Genomic DNA, 18,246 nt, shown 5'->3' with positions numbered 1-18,246 from the left:
AACACATATACATGTAAAAATGAATTAAATTAAATGAACACACAAATAAACTACACAAAATGTAAAGGAGTGTCTAATCTGTCCTAACGTGAAGAAAGAACAATGTATGGTGGAGAAAAAAGCTTCACTGTCATTCAGGTTTGTCGAAGTATAAAAAGGTAGTAGTGATATGACACTCCTGGACTGGCCTGTCTGTCACCAAACACTTAAGAGAAATCAGGAGGAATTACAAAATACGCCTGATTGATAGGACAGTCAGGTCAGTACTGTAGGATGTTTGAGATAGCACTTACTCACAAGCACCACCTGGTGTTGTAAATCATGCAGCACATCTACATCTTAATGTCACCATCAACTGCTTAAACTAACATTAGCATTAGCATTAGCAAACTCACGTCGTTCGTAAAAGTTATTTTCCACTTGATGTGAATGTTACTGACCTACCTTTGTACAGTTATATCGAAATATTAACCTTATATTGTTAACCGTCCTGTCACTAGTGAACTTTGGTCAGAAAATTGCTTAAAAAGTTTACTGAATGAATTAATGAATGGATAAGGTTTAAAATGGCATTTTCACACACTTCAAACATGCACACTATCACAACATCAACTTAGTTTATGGCAGAGTGCATTCCCATCAATACAGCAACGTGATTGGCTGATATCTTTCCCTGTACTGCTTTCATTAAAGCATGCGATTGACTCTTAAGCAGGATTTATAGTTATGCAACAGACCCTACACTGTAGCCTACGCACGTCGCCTACACGTCGCCTACGCACGTTGCCTACACACACCACCTATGCANTACAGCAACGTGATTGGCTGATATCTTTCCCTGTACTGCTTTCATTAAAGCATGCGATTGACTCTTCAGCAGGATTTATAGTTATGCAACAGACCCTACACTGTAGCCTACGCACGTCGCCTACACGTCGCCACCTATGCAAGTTCGCCTACGCCGTTGTGAGCAATTACACTTGTGCAGTGGTCTGTCTTTGTCACTCTGCAGTTACACCTCTAAAACACTATTCAGCGGCAGAGGTTTTTGTGAAGTGCTGCTGTAAAGTGTAGTTGATTCAAAACACACCACACAAGTACAAGCTTCACTTTAACTCACAGCATCCACAGACAAAGCACTTGTCTTTATTTGGACACATTTTCTCCACAAATACAACATGCTAACGTTATTAGCACAAGCCTATGGCATTTTACATTGTATAAATTAGCCTAGCGGCCAGCGATCTTTTTCTCTTCTCATATAAAACCAGGGACAACAGCAACATTTAACAATGATAACGGTGCATAATTTGGCTCCATTACAACTCACACCGTTCACCGAAGCAAATGTCATACTTAGTACGTTTTCCAAAGAAATACAACATGCTAACATTATTAACACAAGCCTATGTCATTTAGCTTTGTATGAATTAGCCTAGCGACAAGCGGAGACTTCCTCTGCTCATATGAAGCCAGGATAAATCCCACAAAGTACAATAAGTCCCTGAGGGACAAACTGTTACAAAACTTAAAATGCTATTTTTGTGGAGGCTTTATTGTCTTCACAATTGATTGTTTATCTGTGAAATGAAAGTAAATAAAAGCTTCATTTCCACTTAGGGAAATGGATCAGCTCACAAAAATAGACAGGTCTGTAGCCATGTTTCCATCAGCCTGTTTAGATGCGCATCTAGAAGTATCGCATCGGAAAATGATGATGGAAACGCCAAAATTCGAATTAAAATCCCCTGATTCGCACAAACTAAAATACGCTCGCATTAGCTGGGTTTTGGTTGATTCGAAAAAATGTTGATTCGCAAAATGGGGGATGGAAACAGTTATGTTCGAATTAAGTCTGACGTAGCACACCTCTCTCCATGGTGACATCCACACTCCGGGTCGGGAAGGCAGTGATGCATTTACAAGCTGGTTGCCAACCGCCAGAAAACGTAGAAGAAGAAAAATGCGAGACTTGTTTTGTTTCCGGTTCTGCAGAAAACTTTTCACCAAAGTCCGTACACTTAATGGAAACACACAGGATTCATATTTCTTTTAATGCTCATTTCCCAATGATTCGAATCACTTTTGGATGGAACATAGCTTGTGTCGCCACGACGTGTAGTTACATTTCAGGGGAGTTGCACATCAGGCTACGGCGTAGGTTACGGCGTGGGTTATGGCGTAGGCTCTGCACTGACATGGAGCCTATGCTGTAGCTACGCCGTATAAATTCCGCATTAGGGGGTAGGGACAGCATGGGTCGGGGCAAAGGAGATGGGTCCCAGCAGCGGAGGTGGGGTGAGCCAGAGTTCTGCAGCCAGACCCTTCTCAACCAGTCACATGTAATACATTTTAAAAATAAATGCAGCTAATTGTAATCAGTTACAATTACTGCGAAAAAAATATGTAATTAAATTACAGCTACTAATCAAAATGTTGGTGATTATAAAGGAGTTACATCCAAATATATTTGGGATAAAAGTTTATATGTAGAATTTAATTTTCATTCTGTCGCTTTGCATCTTTTCACCATCTTCTTTCTGCGTTGTCTTTTTCCAGACATTTTTCTTTTTTTTTGCTTTATTGCCCACTTTAAAATATTTTTTGAAAAGTAATCAAATGTAACAGTGCATCACATTCTCATCCCAGTGCAAATAAATAAAGTCAAATACCATCAGCTTGCCAGTGGCCTTACACATATAAATGTGACTGGCTAGGTACCCTCCTGCATCTGTTCTGGATGTTCATGGACAGTGTGTCAATTTATGATTGTTACATGCATACAGTCTTTCTCAAAATAAACTCTTAGCACAGGAAAAAATACTTCATTTTTAGGTTAAGGCAACACAAGCATGTGTTTAGGTTCAGAAAAAAACAAAACATTGTGGTTTGTCTTAAAATTCACATGGGAAATAAACAGCAAGTCTCTTCTGTAATGGAATCAACATCATACTATGCCTGCATACTCTTATTGTGATGGCCCACATGCAGATGGAGACATGAAATAGAATGCTTTTCAATATATATTATGGTAGTTGGCAGCATTGGTACACACTCCCATCACCCAGTGTGTATCATTACCAGCGTCCACTGACAAAGCATTGGTATTTGACAAGTTGGGTTGCTGCCTGCTGCCTCTAAAACTGACACATCTGGTGCATATCAAACTGCTGTGACAGGTGCCTCTCTGTGTCGGTTTCTGATGCCAACATCACTGACAAAGTGGTGGTATTTGAGGAATTGGAAGTGAGAACAAGCTGGACAGTGAGACCTGAGTGCGTTGCCCTCCAGACATGAATTTCATCTTGGTCACATGAACTCACAAAATAGAAAACTGCTTTCCTAAAGTAGTTTGCCAATTTGACAAAGCACGTCAGTTCTCTTAACAAGCATCAGATTACAATGCCAAAGAACTGAAGATACCAAAGCAGTGAAAACTGTTTAAAAGTAAGTTTATTTCAAGAACTCCTCGACAGTTGGCACAGAGAAAGATTCCTTATTTTGACAAAATAATCTTAACTCAAAGTCATGCTCAGAGTCCTTACATTGTCCCGCTTTGATCACACAGACACGAAAGTCAGTCAGTGGTAACATTTGGACCGATTGTTTCTCACCCCACAGCTAATCAGTTATGCCTGCTAATGCTATCTGTGATGCCACAGTAATGCTATGTGTGTGTTTTGATGTGTTTATGCCGGTGTTCGCAGTGGGAGAACTTCTCACCCTGTTTGCTCTGCCCTGCATCTTCAAACCATGTAACGTGCAACAAACTCACTTTCTAGGATGTACATTATCCCCCAGAGAAAGCCTACAAGAAAAGATTACTATTCCACTGCGTCAGCCAACCTGCTTTATCAAATGAGCGAGGGCCCTCCAACACAATGTTCCCATACTGCTGTTGTCAGAAATGTCAAGATGGGTTGTAGATTCATAGTACAAAATCATATCCAGCAAGGATGATGCTCCCTGGAAGAGAAAAAAATGGTGGGGAGAAAAAAAATGAAGAAAGCAAGGCCCCAAATTTGACAGGAATGTTATGAAGTTCTTTTGGAAAGAAAAAAAATAGCCTCTAATCTGATACAGGGGAAGGCCTGAATATGAAACTGTATTGGAAGAGCGAAGATGAGGAAAATAAGTTTTGCTCATAAAACTCACATTTTCTTCCAGTTGGGCTGCCTGCAGATTGATGAAATCAAAGTGCAGCGATTTCAGAACGACTTCCAGAGCTTCACAGGAGCGGTGGTCTAATCGCTCACCTTGATAGAGGCAAGCAATCAAACGGAAGATAATTGGGAGGCTGTTTGCTAACAGACGAAATTGCACGGCTCTAAATGCGCTTTATCCTTTTTTTTTCCTGAAATGAACATTTCAGCAAAAATCACGACAAAACAACTTCCTTTATGGGCAAAGTTTATCTGTGAGCATGTGTATGTTTTCTTTTAATAAAGTTGTGAGATTTAATGACAAACAGAGAAAGAGAAATAATGACAGCACCTGTTAGAAGGAACAAAATGCAGTTTTTCATGATTGGACTTCCAAGATGTGAATGCTCGAGTATCCATTGATTACTGACTGCCTGCACAACACTGGAATCAATAAAAGAATGTACTGCATACAGCAACTGAACTGTCAACACCTCAAAATGTAGTTTAATTACCTTACCTCAAAGTCACTGCGAATGTGGAAAGAGCCAATGTATCAATATGATAATAATAACAATAATAATAATAATAATTATTATTATTGTTGTTGTTGTTATGTGTGTGTGTGTGTGTGTGTTTCAGGTTACAGTTAGGGTGTAGGTTAGGGTAAGGCATTTAGTTGTGATGGTTAAGGTAAGGGACTTTTTTTTTGTACTTATCAGAGGAGGGGCTGGCTGGGGTGTGACCCTCCCCAAAGCTACAAACATTTTCCCTTGAGTGTCCCTGTGTGACTGGAGGAATATACATGATCCTGTCTTCACCATCAATTAGTTAGTAAATTTTTAAAACTTACCCTTTGATATGTGAAAGTTAAAAGTTGAAGACTAAATCCTGAAGTTGAAAAAAGCCTTAGTTTTTCACTCTTGTCATGCACACTGATTAGTTTGTGCAAACTTTTTTTTTTTTTTTTCATTTTAAAGGAGACGCAGATTAAAGTGATTTTGATGAAATATCACTACTCTAAGATCAGATTTGATTATGGAATCCATGTTTTCTTTAAAAATTGTTACATTTTTTCTCCAAAAATTATCACCAAAATTTGGAAAATCACCAAGGTTTGCCGCCCCCTTTTTGCACCACCCCTTCCTGCTTACAAATAATGAACAGTTCCTTAGGTTAGGGGATGCATTGTGTCAATCAGCGTCCTCACAAGGATATGTGCATGTGTGTGTGTGTGTGTGTGTGTGTGTGTGTGTGTGTGTGATGTATAACGATGTATAAATATGTACAAACAATGTATCCTTATTTAACAGCACCCAGAGGGCAAATTATTTACATTTAAAAATTATTTACCTACTTACTAGAGTGTTTTCATCTGATGCCTCTCCATCCTTCAAAACATTTGATAATATTATGACGTGTGAAGAATTATAATTGATTAAACAACCCAACAATATATACAGATGTCAAAAGCTCCACCTTGACAAGCTTTGACTTTAAGAGGCTGCTTAGATGTAAATGTATCAGCAGATATAATGAGACAGTATAATATACAGTAATAATGATTTGTGCCTTTACTTTTGATACCATATTTATTATGTACTTTTACTGAAACTTTAAGTATTATAATACTTAACATATACTTTAAGTATTATCTGCTACTCAATCAAATTTTGAATGCAGGACTTTAACGTGTTATTGATTATTTTTACTTTGTGATATTACTTGTCTCCTACTGCCTGATGCTGATGCCTGACACTGACCAGGGATTAGTATCACACAGTATCTATATCTAGTATCATACTTTCATATACCCAGGGGCATACATATAGACAGTGCAGGCAGTGCAGTTGCACTGCATGGGGCCAGTGAGGTGGGGGGCTCACAGAGAGAGTGGGCCCTCCAACAATGTGTTGGGTTAAGAATGGGCCCCTTATGAGTGATTGCCACCTTGACAATACGCCTGTGTTAAATTAAAAACAGTGCCATTTACTATTTATGCCCTTACAAAATATAAACCCTTCTCCATTATGTTTATTTTTTCTTTTTTTTGTAAAATAGTCAAAAAAAATCTATAACAAAATTATATGTTTATTCTATCAACTATTGAATTTTTACATTAAATTAATAATTTCTAAATTTAAATTTCTGCGGTAGAGTTGTCTCGCCTTTAAGCCGGCATTAGAGGTAGTAACAGCGTTGAAACAACGGCCGTCGTCGAGAAAGCAAGCAGGACGGGATAATAGACGGTACGGGTGTGACGATTTGATGACATGTTATGCATGCTACCTACCGCAGGAGATTTAAAAAGCAGTTGAGAGTAGTGTTGTCACGATACCAAAATCTTTGTTTCGGTACCAATACCAATATGAATTTCGATACTTTTGGATACAAACCTTTAGAACAATAAATAGTAGGGGTGTAACGGTACCAAAAAAATCATGGTTCGGTCAGTACCTCGGTACGGACGTCACGGTTTGGTAACTCAAATGTTCCACCAAGTTGGTGTTGTCTCGTGTTGCCTCCCTTTGCGAGGCAGACTTTCTCTTGTCTTTTTTCACATGCGCCAGCTGCGAATGTTGATACAGGTGTTGTCATACACACCACTTGTGCAATCTGAGCTCCAATAGGAACAAGAAAGGCGTTTGTGTGCATAAATGAGTAAAATAAATTAACTAAATTAATGAATTGAATCAATTTCAAAGAACCGGTATTTTCCAAATGCAGTATAGTACCGTTTGGAATACTCTAGTACCACGGTACTATTTTAGTACCGGTATACCGTGCAACACTAGTTGAGAGCAGTTAGCAGCTAACTCAAAGAGGAAGAGCAGCTGCCCTGCGATAGTCTGGCAACCTGTCCAGGGTGTACCCTGCCTCTTGCCCAATGTCAGCTGGGATAGGCTCCAGCCCCCCCTGCGATCCTCAAGAGGATAAGCGGTTAGAAGATGGATGGATGGATGATGCCGGCATGCTGTCTAAAATCAAACACTGCACCGGAATGATGCTGCTGTTGTTTGGCTCTGTGTAAAAATGCAAAGGCAGCATAAGGAGGTAACCTTGTAGCGACTCTACAGCATGATCTCTGTGCAAAAAGGACTCTTGTAATTTGTAATATATGACACATAATGACACTGATGCACCTTTTTGTGCACTTTTTACATTTTACATATATTAATATAGTTGCTTCTTGTACAGTGCTTTAAAGTTGGAACTTTTCTTTTGGAACTAATTTGTGCCCTACCCTTCTACTGTGTTTGTCACACACTGATTTGTACCATGTACTGAACTCTTTCTTTATTTTTCTGCTTTATTTTAGTATTTATAGTATGCATGTTAGGGTGTGAGGGTCAGTCTGTTTGGTCGGAACCATTGGGTGCAGGACGTTCAGCTCAGTAGGAGACTTTCTCTGGTTTGGTTTGCCCTGTAACCCAAATAATTACTCATGCAACATGTTAATAAATCTAGTTAGGTCAACGTCTGCGTCCGAAATTACTCACTACAGTCCACTATATAGTGAGTTGCATTTTGTAGTGCTGTCGGAATGTATAGTGGGAATTATTATACCCTATATAGTGGACTCAAAGTATCCCACAATGCACCCTGAAAAGTAGTGTACAACTAATAGTCACTAACCAAGCATGTTGAAGCGTGTTTAACCAGTTTCTTTGCCATGTAATAAACAGTCAGTTTCATGTGTCGTCGTCAGTCCCCAAAGAGATAAAAAATAAATTGGCAGTTGATCTTCTCTAGTGCCTCACAGTTACTGTACAGAGTAGGGCTAATAACGCCAGCTAATGTTAGCGAGTTGAATCGCTACTAGCTCTGATTTGTGCCGTAATGGCCTAACGCATATAACACTATAACAACATATAACATTATAATAATAGGCCCATATTCAATGGGAGCAGAGCAGTGCATCTCAACACAATACAAACGGCCACAAAGTACTTTGTAATGTTATTTATTAATTTGGGGAAATACACTTGGGATAATTTCATGTTTTTATCACAAATGTACATGTCAGTATTTGTTATGGATGGTTAACCAGGTGTGATATGTTTTAATTGTGCGACAGCAATGATGTCTGAGTAGTGTCTGAAAGTGTTTTTTCATGTTGCAGATGAGCTGACTATATAGTCCTCTACACTGAACTCACTAGACAGTGAGTAGGGACTGGTGAATGAATGAATGAATGATTTCGGACACAGCTAATGTACTCACATAAATTCTAAAGCATTAATCCCACCCAGAAAGCCTTGGCAGCAGAATAGCTGTCTGATAGCTAAACTTTGGCAGTCAGGTTAGCTCCTAGAAAACTCATACAGCCAAAATTGTTGTGATAGCAAGCACAAATATTCACCACTGTAATGGTTACAGTAAAAATATGAGTTCCTGATTTTTCTTGCTGTACCTAAAATGTACTGAAACGAAACTCAGCAAAGTACCAAAGCTTGGATTTTGTGTGCCGTTACAGCCCTAGTCTGTGTACTTTATTTGTATTATTTATTGTATTACAGTATGTATGGAGAGTATCTTGGGCACAAATATTTCCTATGGGATAAATAAAGTTATGTTACTCACCATCGCTACAATGTGAGCAGATAGAGTAGTTAGAGTTACTGTTGCTCCACTGTCACCATGTACAAATATGAAATTAACCTCTTCCTGTTTAAAGATTTTTTTGTTTCTCCTTATTGTCTTTCATGTTTCATATTTTTGGTTATCTTTAACATTATTTTATTTTTGTTATCCAACTGCTAATCCTATTGTTTTTCAGTGTTTTTATAAGTGATTATCAGGGATCACTGTTACCATTTTGTAATCTGATTACAGCAATGTGCCACTCCTCATGCCCTATATCTTTTTAAAGTGATCTTATACTTGATGTGTGTTTGTTAACACATTAGAGGAATTACAGTTAAGAATCAGTAATCTGATTACTCCTGCTTCCCAATCCTCATCAGGAGACACACTCCAAATTAAACGGTGACTGATCAAACAAATCCATGTGACTTTAAAGACTCAATCTCTCTCTCTCTCTTTCTCTCTCTCTCTCTCCTGGGTTAATTCTTATCTCCCCGGCCAAGAAGGGGGAAATGATAATTACTATCATAATTATTTCCAAAATGATTTTTTTTCCCTGTGTTTTAACAATAATCACTTAGCTCAGCGATGGCAGAGGGCGTGTGGAGTGGAAGGGAGAGCCATCTGAAATCCCATTTTTCTAATCCGCCCTGCGTCGGGAAGATAATAAGGCAGCGACACCCGCAGTCAGATGTCATCAGTGCGTGACGACAGTGACGCCCATCATGGCATTGCACACAACTTTACACTGGTGCTGTATGCAGATGTGTCTGCTGCTGCACTTCTATACTTCTGAGAACAGGCAGAGTTCTAAGACCTTCAAAGTGAGGACACTCTGTCCACTGGTCACCTGTACAGGAGCTGACTTTGGAGTCACTGAGTCTGAGTCTGGATTTAGGATTTGAGCTCAGATTAGGTTCAGTGTCGTGTAACAAGGTTTAGTTTCATATTAGAACTAGAATCAAGTTTAGTTTGGTTCACACATTTGAACTAATATCAGATTTAGTTTGATGTACTAATGAAATTTAGTTTTGGATTAAGATTAGGGTTGTGATTTGAACTGGGTAGGTCTGATTAAATATAAGAGCTGCAATCAAATTTAGATAAGGATTTGGGTTTAGGGTAAAATTTTGACTGGGATTAGATTTACTTTGATGTTAAGGCTGAAATCAAATTCAGTTCAAAGCAACGCGTTCTTATCCCAACTCGTCAATAATCAGCATTTGGCCAGTGCAGCCTCCTGCGTCTGTTGCTGATGTACCGGGATGCCGTGTCAATTTACGCCCGTTACATGCATTGTGTCTTTTCAAAATAAACTACAATGACCTTTTCAGAGTAGCTCTAGATGATAGTATAGCAGCCATTTAGTTTGTTAAATGCCATTTAATTTGTTAAATGGCTGCAACACAACTTTAAAGAGTGATTCTACCATTAAATGAATCCATCCATTAGTTACCCTCAGTCACCCTTTGTAGGGTCGCGGGAGGCTGAGCAAGTCCCAGCTGACATTTGGCAAGAGGCGGGGTCAACATGTTCTCACTCCCAGCTCATCACATATTACCACTTATTCAGTGGATTTTTGATGTCTACATATGACGTGCTAGGTATCCTGTGTGTCTGTTGTTGACATTCTGGAATCAGTTTACACCTATTCCACAGGAAATGTACAGTTTCTGTTTGTTAGATGCATACAGTCTTTTTCAATAAACACTTACAGTGTAGGTAAAACACCTCGTATTTAAGTTAATTTCCTTGTGCAACAACTGCACATGGTTATGTTTGAAAAAAAAAAACCCATCATGGTTTGGCTCTACACAGGACACAAGGATCATGCTCCTGGGTGACAGTCCAAGATAGGGCCTTTCCAGCTCCTTACATCACATTGTTCAGGGCAGTGTTATAAACTGATACCGCCCGACAGCGTATCACATCGCTGTGAAAGGTGCCTTTTTTGTATCAGTATCTGTCGCCAGTATTTGATTAATTACAACAGGCTGTTTGAAATTAGAATTAGTATTTGAACTAAGGGGCAGCACGGTGGTGTGGTGGTTAGCACTCCGGCTTCCTCCCACAGTCCAAAGACATGCAGGCTGGGGACAGGTTATTTGCTAACTCTAAATTGTCCGTAGGTGTGAATGTGAGTGTGAATGGTTGTCTGTCTCTATGTGTCAGCCCTGCGATAGTCTGGCGACCTGTCCAGGGTGAACCCTGCCTCTCGCCCAGTGTCCCCCCTGCGACCCTCAAGAGGATAAGCAGTTACGAAAATGGATGGATGGATGGATTTGAACTCAGATTAGGTTTAGTTTCATGCAAGGCAAATTTCTCTTAAGTACTGGGTTTAGGGTTAAATTTATAAGGTTAAATGTTAAATGAAAATTTAGTTTAGGATCAGGATTTGGATTTAGGGTTAGGGTTTAAACTGGGAACTGATTAAGTTAGTTAATTTAATTCAAGATAAGGCAGTGATTCAGTCTTCAGTTAGTGCTTGGGTTGAAATTAATATATCATTAAGGCCAGAAAAAGCACTGGGTTTACAGTTTGGGTTAGAAAATCAAATAGTTTGAATCATTTTGTTGGTGTCATTTTCTTACTATATCTGCCTTATCCTGTGTTGTCTCACATATTGTCATATATTCACACTCATAAAAGTTTCTAGAAAATTCTTGAATATTTAAAACTACATCATGAACAGTAAAATTATCCTGGCCCAGAGGGTCCAGTGCTGGTGTCATTTTGTAAGACAGCCCAGCAGTTTTCTCCACTCAGGTTCGTATGGCAGATTTTCAGTAGAATTACTGCTCAGGGTTTTTGAGAAACACATGTAAATAATAACTGCAGAAAACAATGCATATGCACTCAGTCATTTTAATAAACTCACATGCTTTGCTTGGTCTTTAAGACTAAATCTTTGGACATTGTGTGTGTATGTGTCCGAAATATATTAAAAATATACATTTCTATATCAAAAAATTCTCGCGTACTGTTAGTTTTGTCATAAATTATTATTTCTGTCTTTCTGAAATAAAAAATATATTTCTCTATTTATTGTATTTATTAATTAATTAATTATTTTCTATAATTACACTCAGACAGAAAATGCAAAACATAACAAAATCATTCAGTTTATCATGAATGTCACATAAAGTCCTCAATCATATTTAATAATGACAGAGTGAGGTGTTCAGCTTACCTTTGAGATCCAGACATTTCACACTGCCACCTACACACACACCCTGCTGAGAGAGAGACAGAAAGAGGGGTAGAAGCAGGAGGTGTGAGGGAAAGGCGTGAACACACGCACGCACACACACACACACACACACACACACACACACACACAAACACAGATATTTGGCACCAGCCGTGCACCATCCTCCCTCCCCAGTCTCTTTCCGCACGGCCTCTCCATCCATGCCACACTGTAGCGGTTTGATCAGGGAGGCTTATTGGACGCCAGAGCATGAATTATGAATTTCACACAGTTTACCGCCGCCGTTGATGGTGACACGGCGTCCTAATTAACCAGTGTATAATAATTAGAAACAGCTGGTCATCAGTTGATGTGTTCATTTGCCAGAGCCAGTGTTCCACATACATCTAATTTGACTGCATCAATCACCGGAGGTGGCAGATTTGTGCGGATGGTGGAAAACACAGATTTTTTTTTTTCTACTGACAAGCAAAACAGGGAAAGGGGACAGGGATTGTTTTTAAGATTCCTTTTATAGATGGTAAAATGAGATTGTGTGACATGGGATCATTATTCATTGTGAGTAGGGTTGGGCTAAATGTGGAGCTGATTTTGGCCTTTTTACATAAGCATGCTTAACCTCCGACCTGATGGAGGTTCCTCTCTGACAGCGACCAGAACGTTATTAATGTGGATATTCAAGGGTAGCACTGTATTTGATATTTGCCTTATTACTGAATAGGGCAGGTTGAGATCAACAGCTGCTGCCCTGACAAGATTTCACCAGGGTGAATTCAATTCAGGACTGTTGCCTGATGATGGAATGTTGTGTCAAAGAACTGTCCAGTAAAAACCCAGTTCTGCAACATATTTAGATGTTAGCATGACAACTGTCAAATGTAAAAAACTGAATATTAATTTCAAATATCCTTCAGTGGAAGCATCGATTAGAGGCCACCCACAACCACCAGGGGGCCCCAAAAGTGAGCAAATTAAAAGCATGAAGTCTCTGTGCTTCATGTGTTCATGTGTGGTTTTCACAGGAAGAGAATTGTACTTAATATATTGCTGAGGTCTTATTGAAATGCTTTTAATTGTAGAAGCTTGTTGTTTTACACATTTACACAAAAGAAAATAATATATTGATTTTGCTTTAAAGGGCATGAAAAACAATTTTCTTAATCAGTTTCTTACTTTGAGTGAAGAGGTCTTATAAGAACACAAAGTAAGAGAAGAATTCATATGAGAGATTTCTGTGTTTGTTTTTTTGTTCTTGCTTTCCTCTCTGGTTTGAAGTTGGCAGTTGGTAAAAAAAAAGGTGTCATATATTTCTGTGCAGTAATCAGGATTTAGCAACATTTCAATCAAAATGTGATGACAGTTCAAATCTGATCAAACCACACCCACAGTCAGAATGAAGCAGCCTTTTGGATTGTTAAACTCCTGACCTTTCATTGTTGCTTGTTTAAACATGAACATCTGAAGTTACAAAGAGAAATCCCAGGTTCTTGGGAGCTTAGTACACCACAATTTCAAGGGCTACCAGCTTTCAGTAATTTGCTGTTTGTTTTCATTGGGTTTGTTTTTCAACAAAAAGTAAACAGGGTGTGGGGTGCCCAGCTCTGCTTAGGTACCCCAAAAAGTCTTGTGTCAGCCCTGTCACAACCATCATGTCAGCCCAGCCCTGGCTTTCTGACTGCCTCCCCTACACCGACTTATCTTGGCTCGCTCACTGAATTGCTGCCATCTTATTTGCGAGCGGCGCCTTGTTTCCTCTCTCCTTGCTAAATATGATTCATTGTTCAAAGGGACACGGGGAGTACAAAAGGACTTGGAAGGCTTTCCCCGCTCGGCTCTCATGCCACAGAGAGGAGAGCAAGGCAAGAGACAAAAAGACGGCGGCCATAATGTGTTCCTGTTGAAAGAATTAGACAGATCAATGGGACATAAATTGCACTGTTTATGTATACAAGATGCTGGTGTGTAATTGGTAGAGGTGGTTGAATTTCCCCCCATAATCATCTTAACTGAGAGACACACACACATCAACACACAAATGAGTCTACATGCACATATACACAATTATACAGGGTGAGAATGTGTGTGTGTGTGTGTGTGTGCTTTAACATGCAGTGCTTTTATATAAATAGAGCAAGTTTCCATCACTGTGAGCTCAGACAAGGGGGGTGTAGCTAAAATTTCACCTCATTGATTGTTTTTGTTTGTTTGTTTTTGTTTTTTTAATGAATTTGATCCAAAAAATAAAACAAATTGCAATATTCTGTGGATTTATTTGACATCTTTGTCACACATTTTTATCCAGCCTGTCTCCTGCCTAATTCTGTTTTTTTCTTCATATTTCAGAATCAGATTTATTACCAAGTAGGTCTGCTCTTACAAGGACATAGATAAAGCATACAATAAGCATATTAATTAAGAGGAAATAAAAAAAACAATATGCACAATATAGCTGTTCCAGAATATCAGAATGTATAAAAGGCTGTGCAGTTTTACTAAGGATGTGGAAAATATCAGTCAGATATTAATATATTCATCCTTTTATTTGGAAGATCGTATATTCATCCAAAAAATGTGCCACATAGGGAAAAAACATACATTTTACCTACACGATTATCACTGAACACAAGCAACATATGCATTAGAATACTTTGTATTTGGCCACTTGTTTCTTTATTTAATAGTCAAGTACTTTTTAAAATATATTTTTAGAACCTCAGTCTTTTCCATTCTATGTAAAAAACTTAGGAAGCTGCCATTTTGGTTATGAAACAGAGATATGGAGATGTTTTTTCTGCTCTCTGCCTTTGCATAAGAAACACAGTGTATTTATGAAGTTAGATTTTATTCTTTCCTATTCTCCTGTTCTGTACCTCCACCCTGCACTTACATGGCAAAAATTCTAAAATATTCTAGTATATTCTGTGTTGGCTTTACAGCTCTCCAAACTACAGGTCTGCCTCTCTAACCTGATTGCTGGATCCGTTCTCTCTCACTGTCATTGACTTCAGGTTCCTTTCATCCCTTTAGACCATGAAATATACTTGTGTCCATTAGAGCCTTGGAGTGTTACAGCTGAACATCGACCAGGGTCACCAGATTACACCCCAGTTTATCTGTCATTGGGCGCACCTATTGTCCTACAAGAAAGCCCCTGTGACTGCACTCTGCTCTGAAAAGTCTGTTTAGGAATACATCCAGTCTGAAAATAACATGTCTGTAAATGATCAGATATGCTTCTTAACAGGTTCACACAGACATGATCCCAATTAACAGCTGTTAAACAGTCAAACTGATGTTAGCCTTTTCTGGCTCTGTGGCACATGTCATAGTCAGGGGGGAAAAGTTGAACTGATTACCCAGCGCCCCAATTGGAGGGGGGCCGTCCAAAAGCCTGGAATGAAAAGCTTGGTTTTGTTTGCAAATTCTAATTTCCATCAAAACTGTCTGAATAAAGCAGTTAAAAGACTGAACGTATAAGAGAAATAGTATAAGCTCTCTGAGGCCCCTCTCATTCCTTAAAGGCACAAAATGGTTTAGTCCACCCCTGCACTGCGATTCGCCTTTAGAGCAGAGTGAGTAACAAGAAAGGGAAATCAGGGTTCCAAAAAAAAGAACAAAAGGAAACAAGCAAACTGAGCAAAAAAAATAATAATGATAAATTCAAAAGGTTCGTGAAAGAAACCTGGATCAAGAGAGGAAGGGCAGGGGGCCCATAGAGACCAGAAGTTGGTGCCACACCCCTGCACACACGGCTTTGCTGCCTACCCAACATTACACCTACTCCAGCTTCTTATTTGATTTATCATAAACTTGTCATCAGATCTCACAATGTGCTTTTACAAATGGCTGATTAAAATACTACTATATGTGGGAATGAAATATGCATCAGAGGTCCATTTAATTGGGTAGAATTATAACACTTTAGCAGTTTGGCTGTGGAGTCAACAAATTTTGCTTTCACAAACTTGTCAATGGTGAGTGTTTCTGGGAGCACATAACCAAGGATTTGGATTCCGTAAAACAAGGGTGGGTTGAGCTTTCAGAACTGCTTCAAGCTGGTTGGCCTTGGAGCATGAGGATAACAAAAGTTTTACAGTTTCCAGCTGGAGTAAAGGCTTTTTTTTGGGTGGTCATGTCCAGCTTGCTCCGTTCATCTCTTTTACTGACTTTGTATGAATTGCTGTCACCTCGGAATTTTTGTTTGGTCTGTCGCAACAGCACAAAAAAAAAAAAAAAAAAGTGTCACTGTGTGCTGGCGTCCGGCTGGTGACTGCTTGTGAAACCACTTTGTGGCACAGAGCCAATGAACAATGCTCAGCAAGAACGTACAAGCAACTGGCTTGCTACCCATATCACACTCCCAAATGCGCACACACACACACACACACACGCACACGCACACACACACACACACATGCACACACATGTGGAGAAAGAATAAGGAAGAGAAACACACACACAGCACTTCCTCCTCCTCACAAGAAATACAGTGGCGGCTGTTTTTCATCTTAATGAATTTCTGAACTTGTTCGTTCCCTCTCCGCTCGCCGCTGCCTCATGGTGAAAGACGGAAACCGAAGGCGCCGGCTGCCAAATCAATTGATGTGTCAGGAGGGAGAGAGGACAAAATGGAGTGATAAAAAGAAAAGTGTTCCCTCTCTCTCTTTCTCTCTCTCTCACACACACACACACGCACACACACACACACACACACACAGCGGGCAAAGACAGAGAGAGGGGGAATCTGGTTTCCAAACTTGACTTCCACAGAAGTCATCTCTGGTGCATTCAGTATTCTTCACTCAACCGTCCAGAGCTGCTCTGCCTCTCCAGGTGGCTTTGTATTAAAAACTGTTTGAGTGCACCATTTTTCTCCATTTAATTAACTGACAAAAAATATAAATAAATATATATATTGTATGTATTTTTAACGTGCCTTTCCACAGCTCTGAGGGGTTAAAAATCACCCCCACATTTTCCTTTCAGCATCTTTTCTGCAATAAAGGATAAATTATTTAAAATAACACGACCTTTTATCTCACACCCTTTGAAGGCAGCAAATTAAAAATGTAAATTGGGAGCTAATTAATATGCAAATGTATTCGTTCGCTGTTAACAATTAGCAATTAAAGCTGCAGTGTCTAGAAAGAGCACAGACAAAATTAGTAACTTCATTTATCATTTAAAAAAGAGAGATCTGAAAATGTACATACAATTCTAATTGACTTTCACAGTATTTCCCACTGTCACTGTCTTTGTTCCTGCGCGCTTGCTTTTGAAATATATGATAGTGTGCCTTTAGCGACTTAATTAATGCCACTTTGTGTAAAATATACTGTCCCCTTAAATGGTTGATGTCACAAATAATGTACACATTCAAGGCTGAGTGGCGAGTGCTTGGTTGGAAGGGTGTGTGTGTGTGTGTGTTTCGGAGTGTGTGAACGTCACAGCGTACAGCTTCAGCAGGCTGATCTGTGTGTTGTATGTTTAACTCTCTGCTGAATTTTTCATTTCTGCGAGTTTCTCGCTGTATGATTCTATCAGCATTAATGTTGGAGGAAGGAGAGAGGAAAACACAGGCCATCTATATCAGCTGTGAATTTAACACAGCTGCTTATGAGAATTATTTATGACAGTATTTTTTAAAACATCATCATCAAAATTAAGGAGTAAACACAACAACAAACTAGCCACCACAATAAATGTCCTTTTTGTAACATTTCTGTGTGTGGGAAATCTTCTGTTAAAACACTGTGATGCATGTTCACCACGGTCTGTTCATTGGTGCAAACGTTTGATTTGATGGGTTTAAATCTTTATTTTGGTCTTTAACATAAAATAAATGTTAAGACTGAATCAGAGGAAAAGCCTTCTAAGTATTTAGTGCCATGACTTAATTAAAATTGGCCTAATAAATAGGTCGAAAGACTGAAGTTTGTCAGTCCCAAAATACTGTGGAAGCTCTCTGAGGTCCCTCTCATCTTGTCACTTGGATTCATCTATAATCACAGCTGGAGCCGAGATAGCGAATGCTTATGCTGCTAGAGGACCAACATATAATGTTGGAAAAGTAAGAAAGAAAGAAAGAAAACTTACTTTGTAAAAAAAAATAAAATAAAATAAAATTAAAAGGTACATGAGAGAGGAATCCGGTCTCACTCCGAAGTTGTCAAAAACTGGCGCTTGGTCGTGCCCGGTCTCACTCTGTCGTTGAAATACAGCGATTGGGCAGTGACTTGCCGCGTCAGGAACCAATTGAAAAAGGTGTCCTTTAACGTCGGCATGATACACAGCCAGCTGCCGCCC

At 39.2% G+C, this 18,246-nt stretch overlaps 1 protein-coding gene across 4 annotated transcripts in view; it reads right to left on the bottom strand.

The window, feature by feature from the left end:
- The window catches only part of si:dkey-288a3.2 (protein phosphatase 1 regulatory subunit 37), a 119,060-nt gene that overhangs the window by 76,831 nt on the left and 23,983 nt on the right, over nt 1-18,246 (bottom strand). For 3 of the 4 annotated variants that reach the window (XM_050061977.1, XM_050061976.1, XM_050061978.1), the window contains exons 5-7: nt 11,920-11,965; nt 4,156-4,256; nt 3,847-3,966 (exon numbers count right to left, since the gene is read on the bottom strand). In XM_050061977.1, coding sequence (XP_049917934.1) covers nt 3,847-3,966; nt 4,156-4,256; nt 11,920-11,965 — 267 coding nt within the window. The remainder of the gene's footprint in view (nt 1-3,846; nt 3,967-4,155; nt 4,257-11,919; nt 11,966-18,246) is intronic. The other variant, XM_050061979.1, reaches the window with a different exon arrangement.

This window comes from Epinephelus moara, chromosome 14 (assembly GCF_006386435.1).
Source record: "Epinephelus moara isolate mb chromosome 14, YSFRI_EMoa_1.0, whole genome shotgun sequence".
Classification (NCBI taxonomy): Eukaryota; Metazoa; Chordata; class Actinopteri; order Perciformes; family Serranidae; genus Epinephelus; species Epinephelus moara.
Note: the sequence above shows the minus strand (reverse complement) of the source record. Positions and strands in the feature narration are given on the sequence as shown.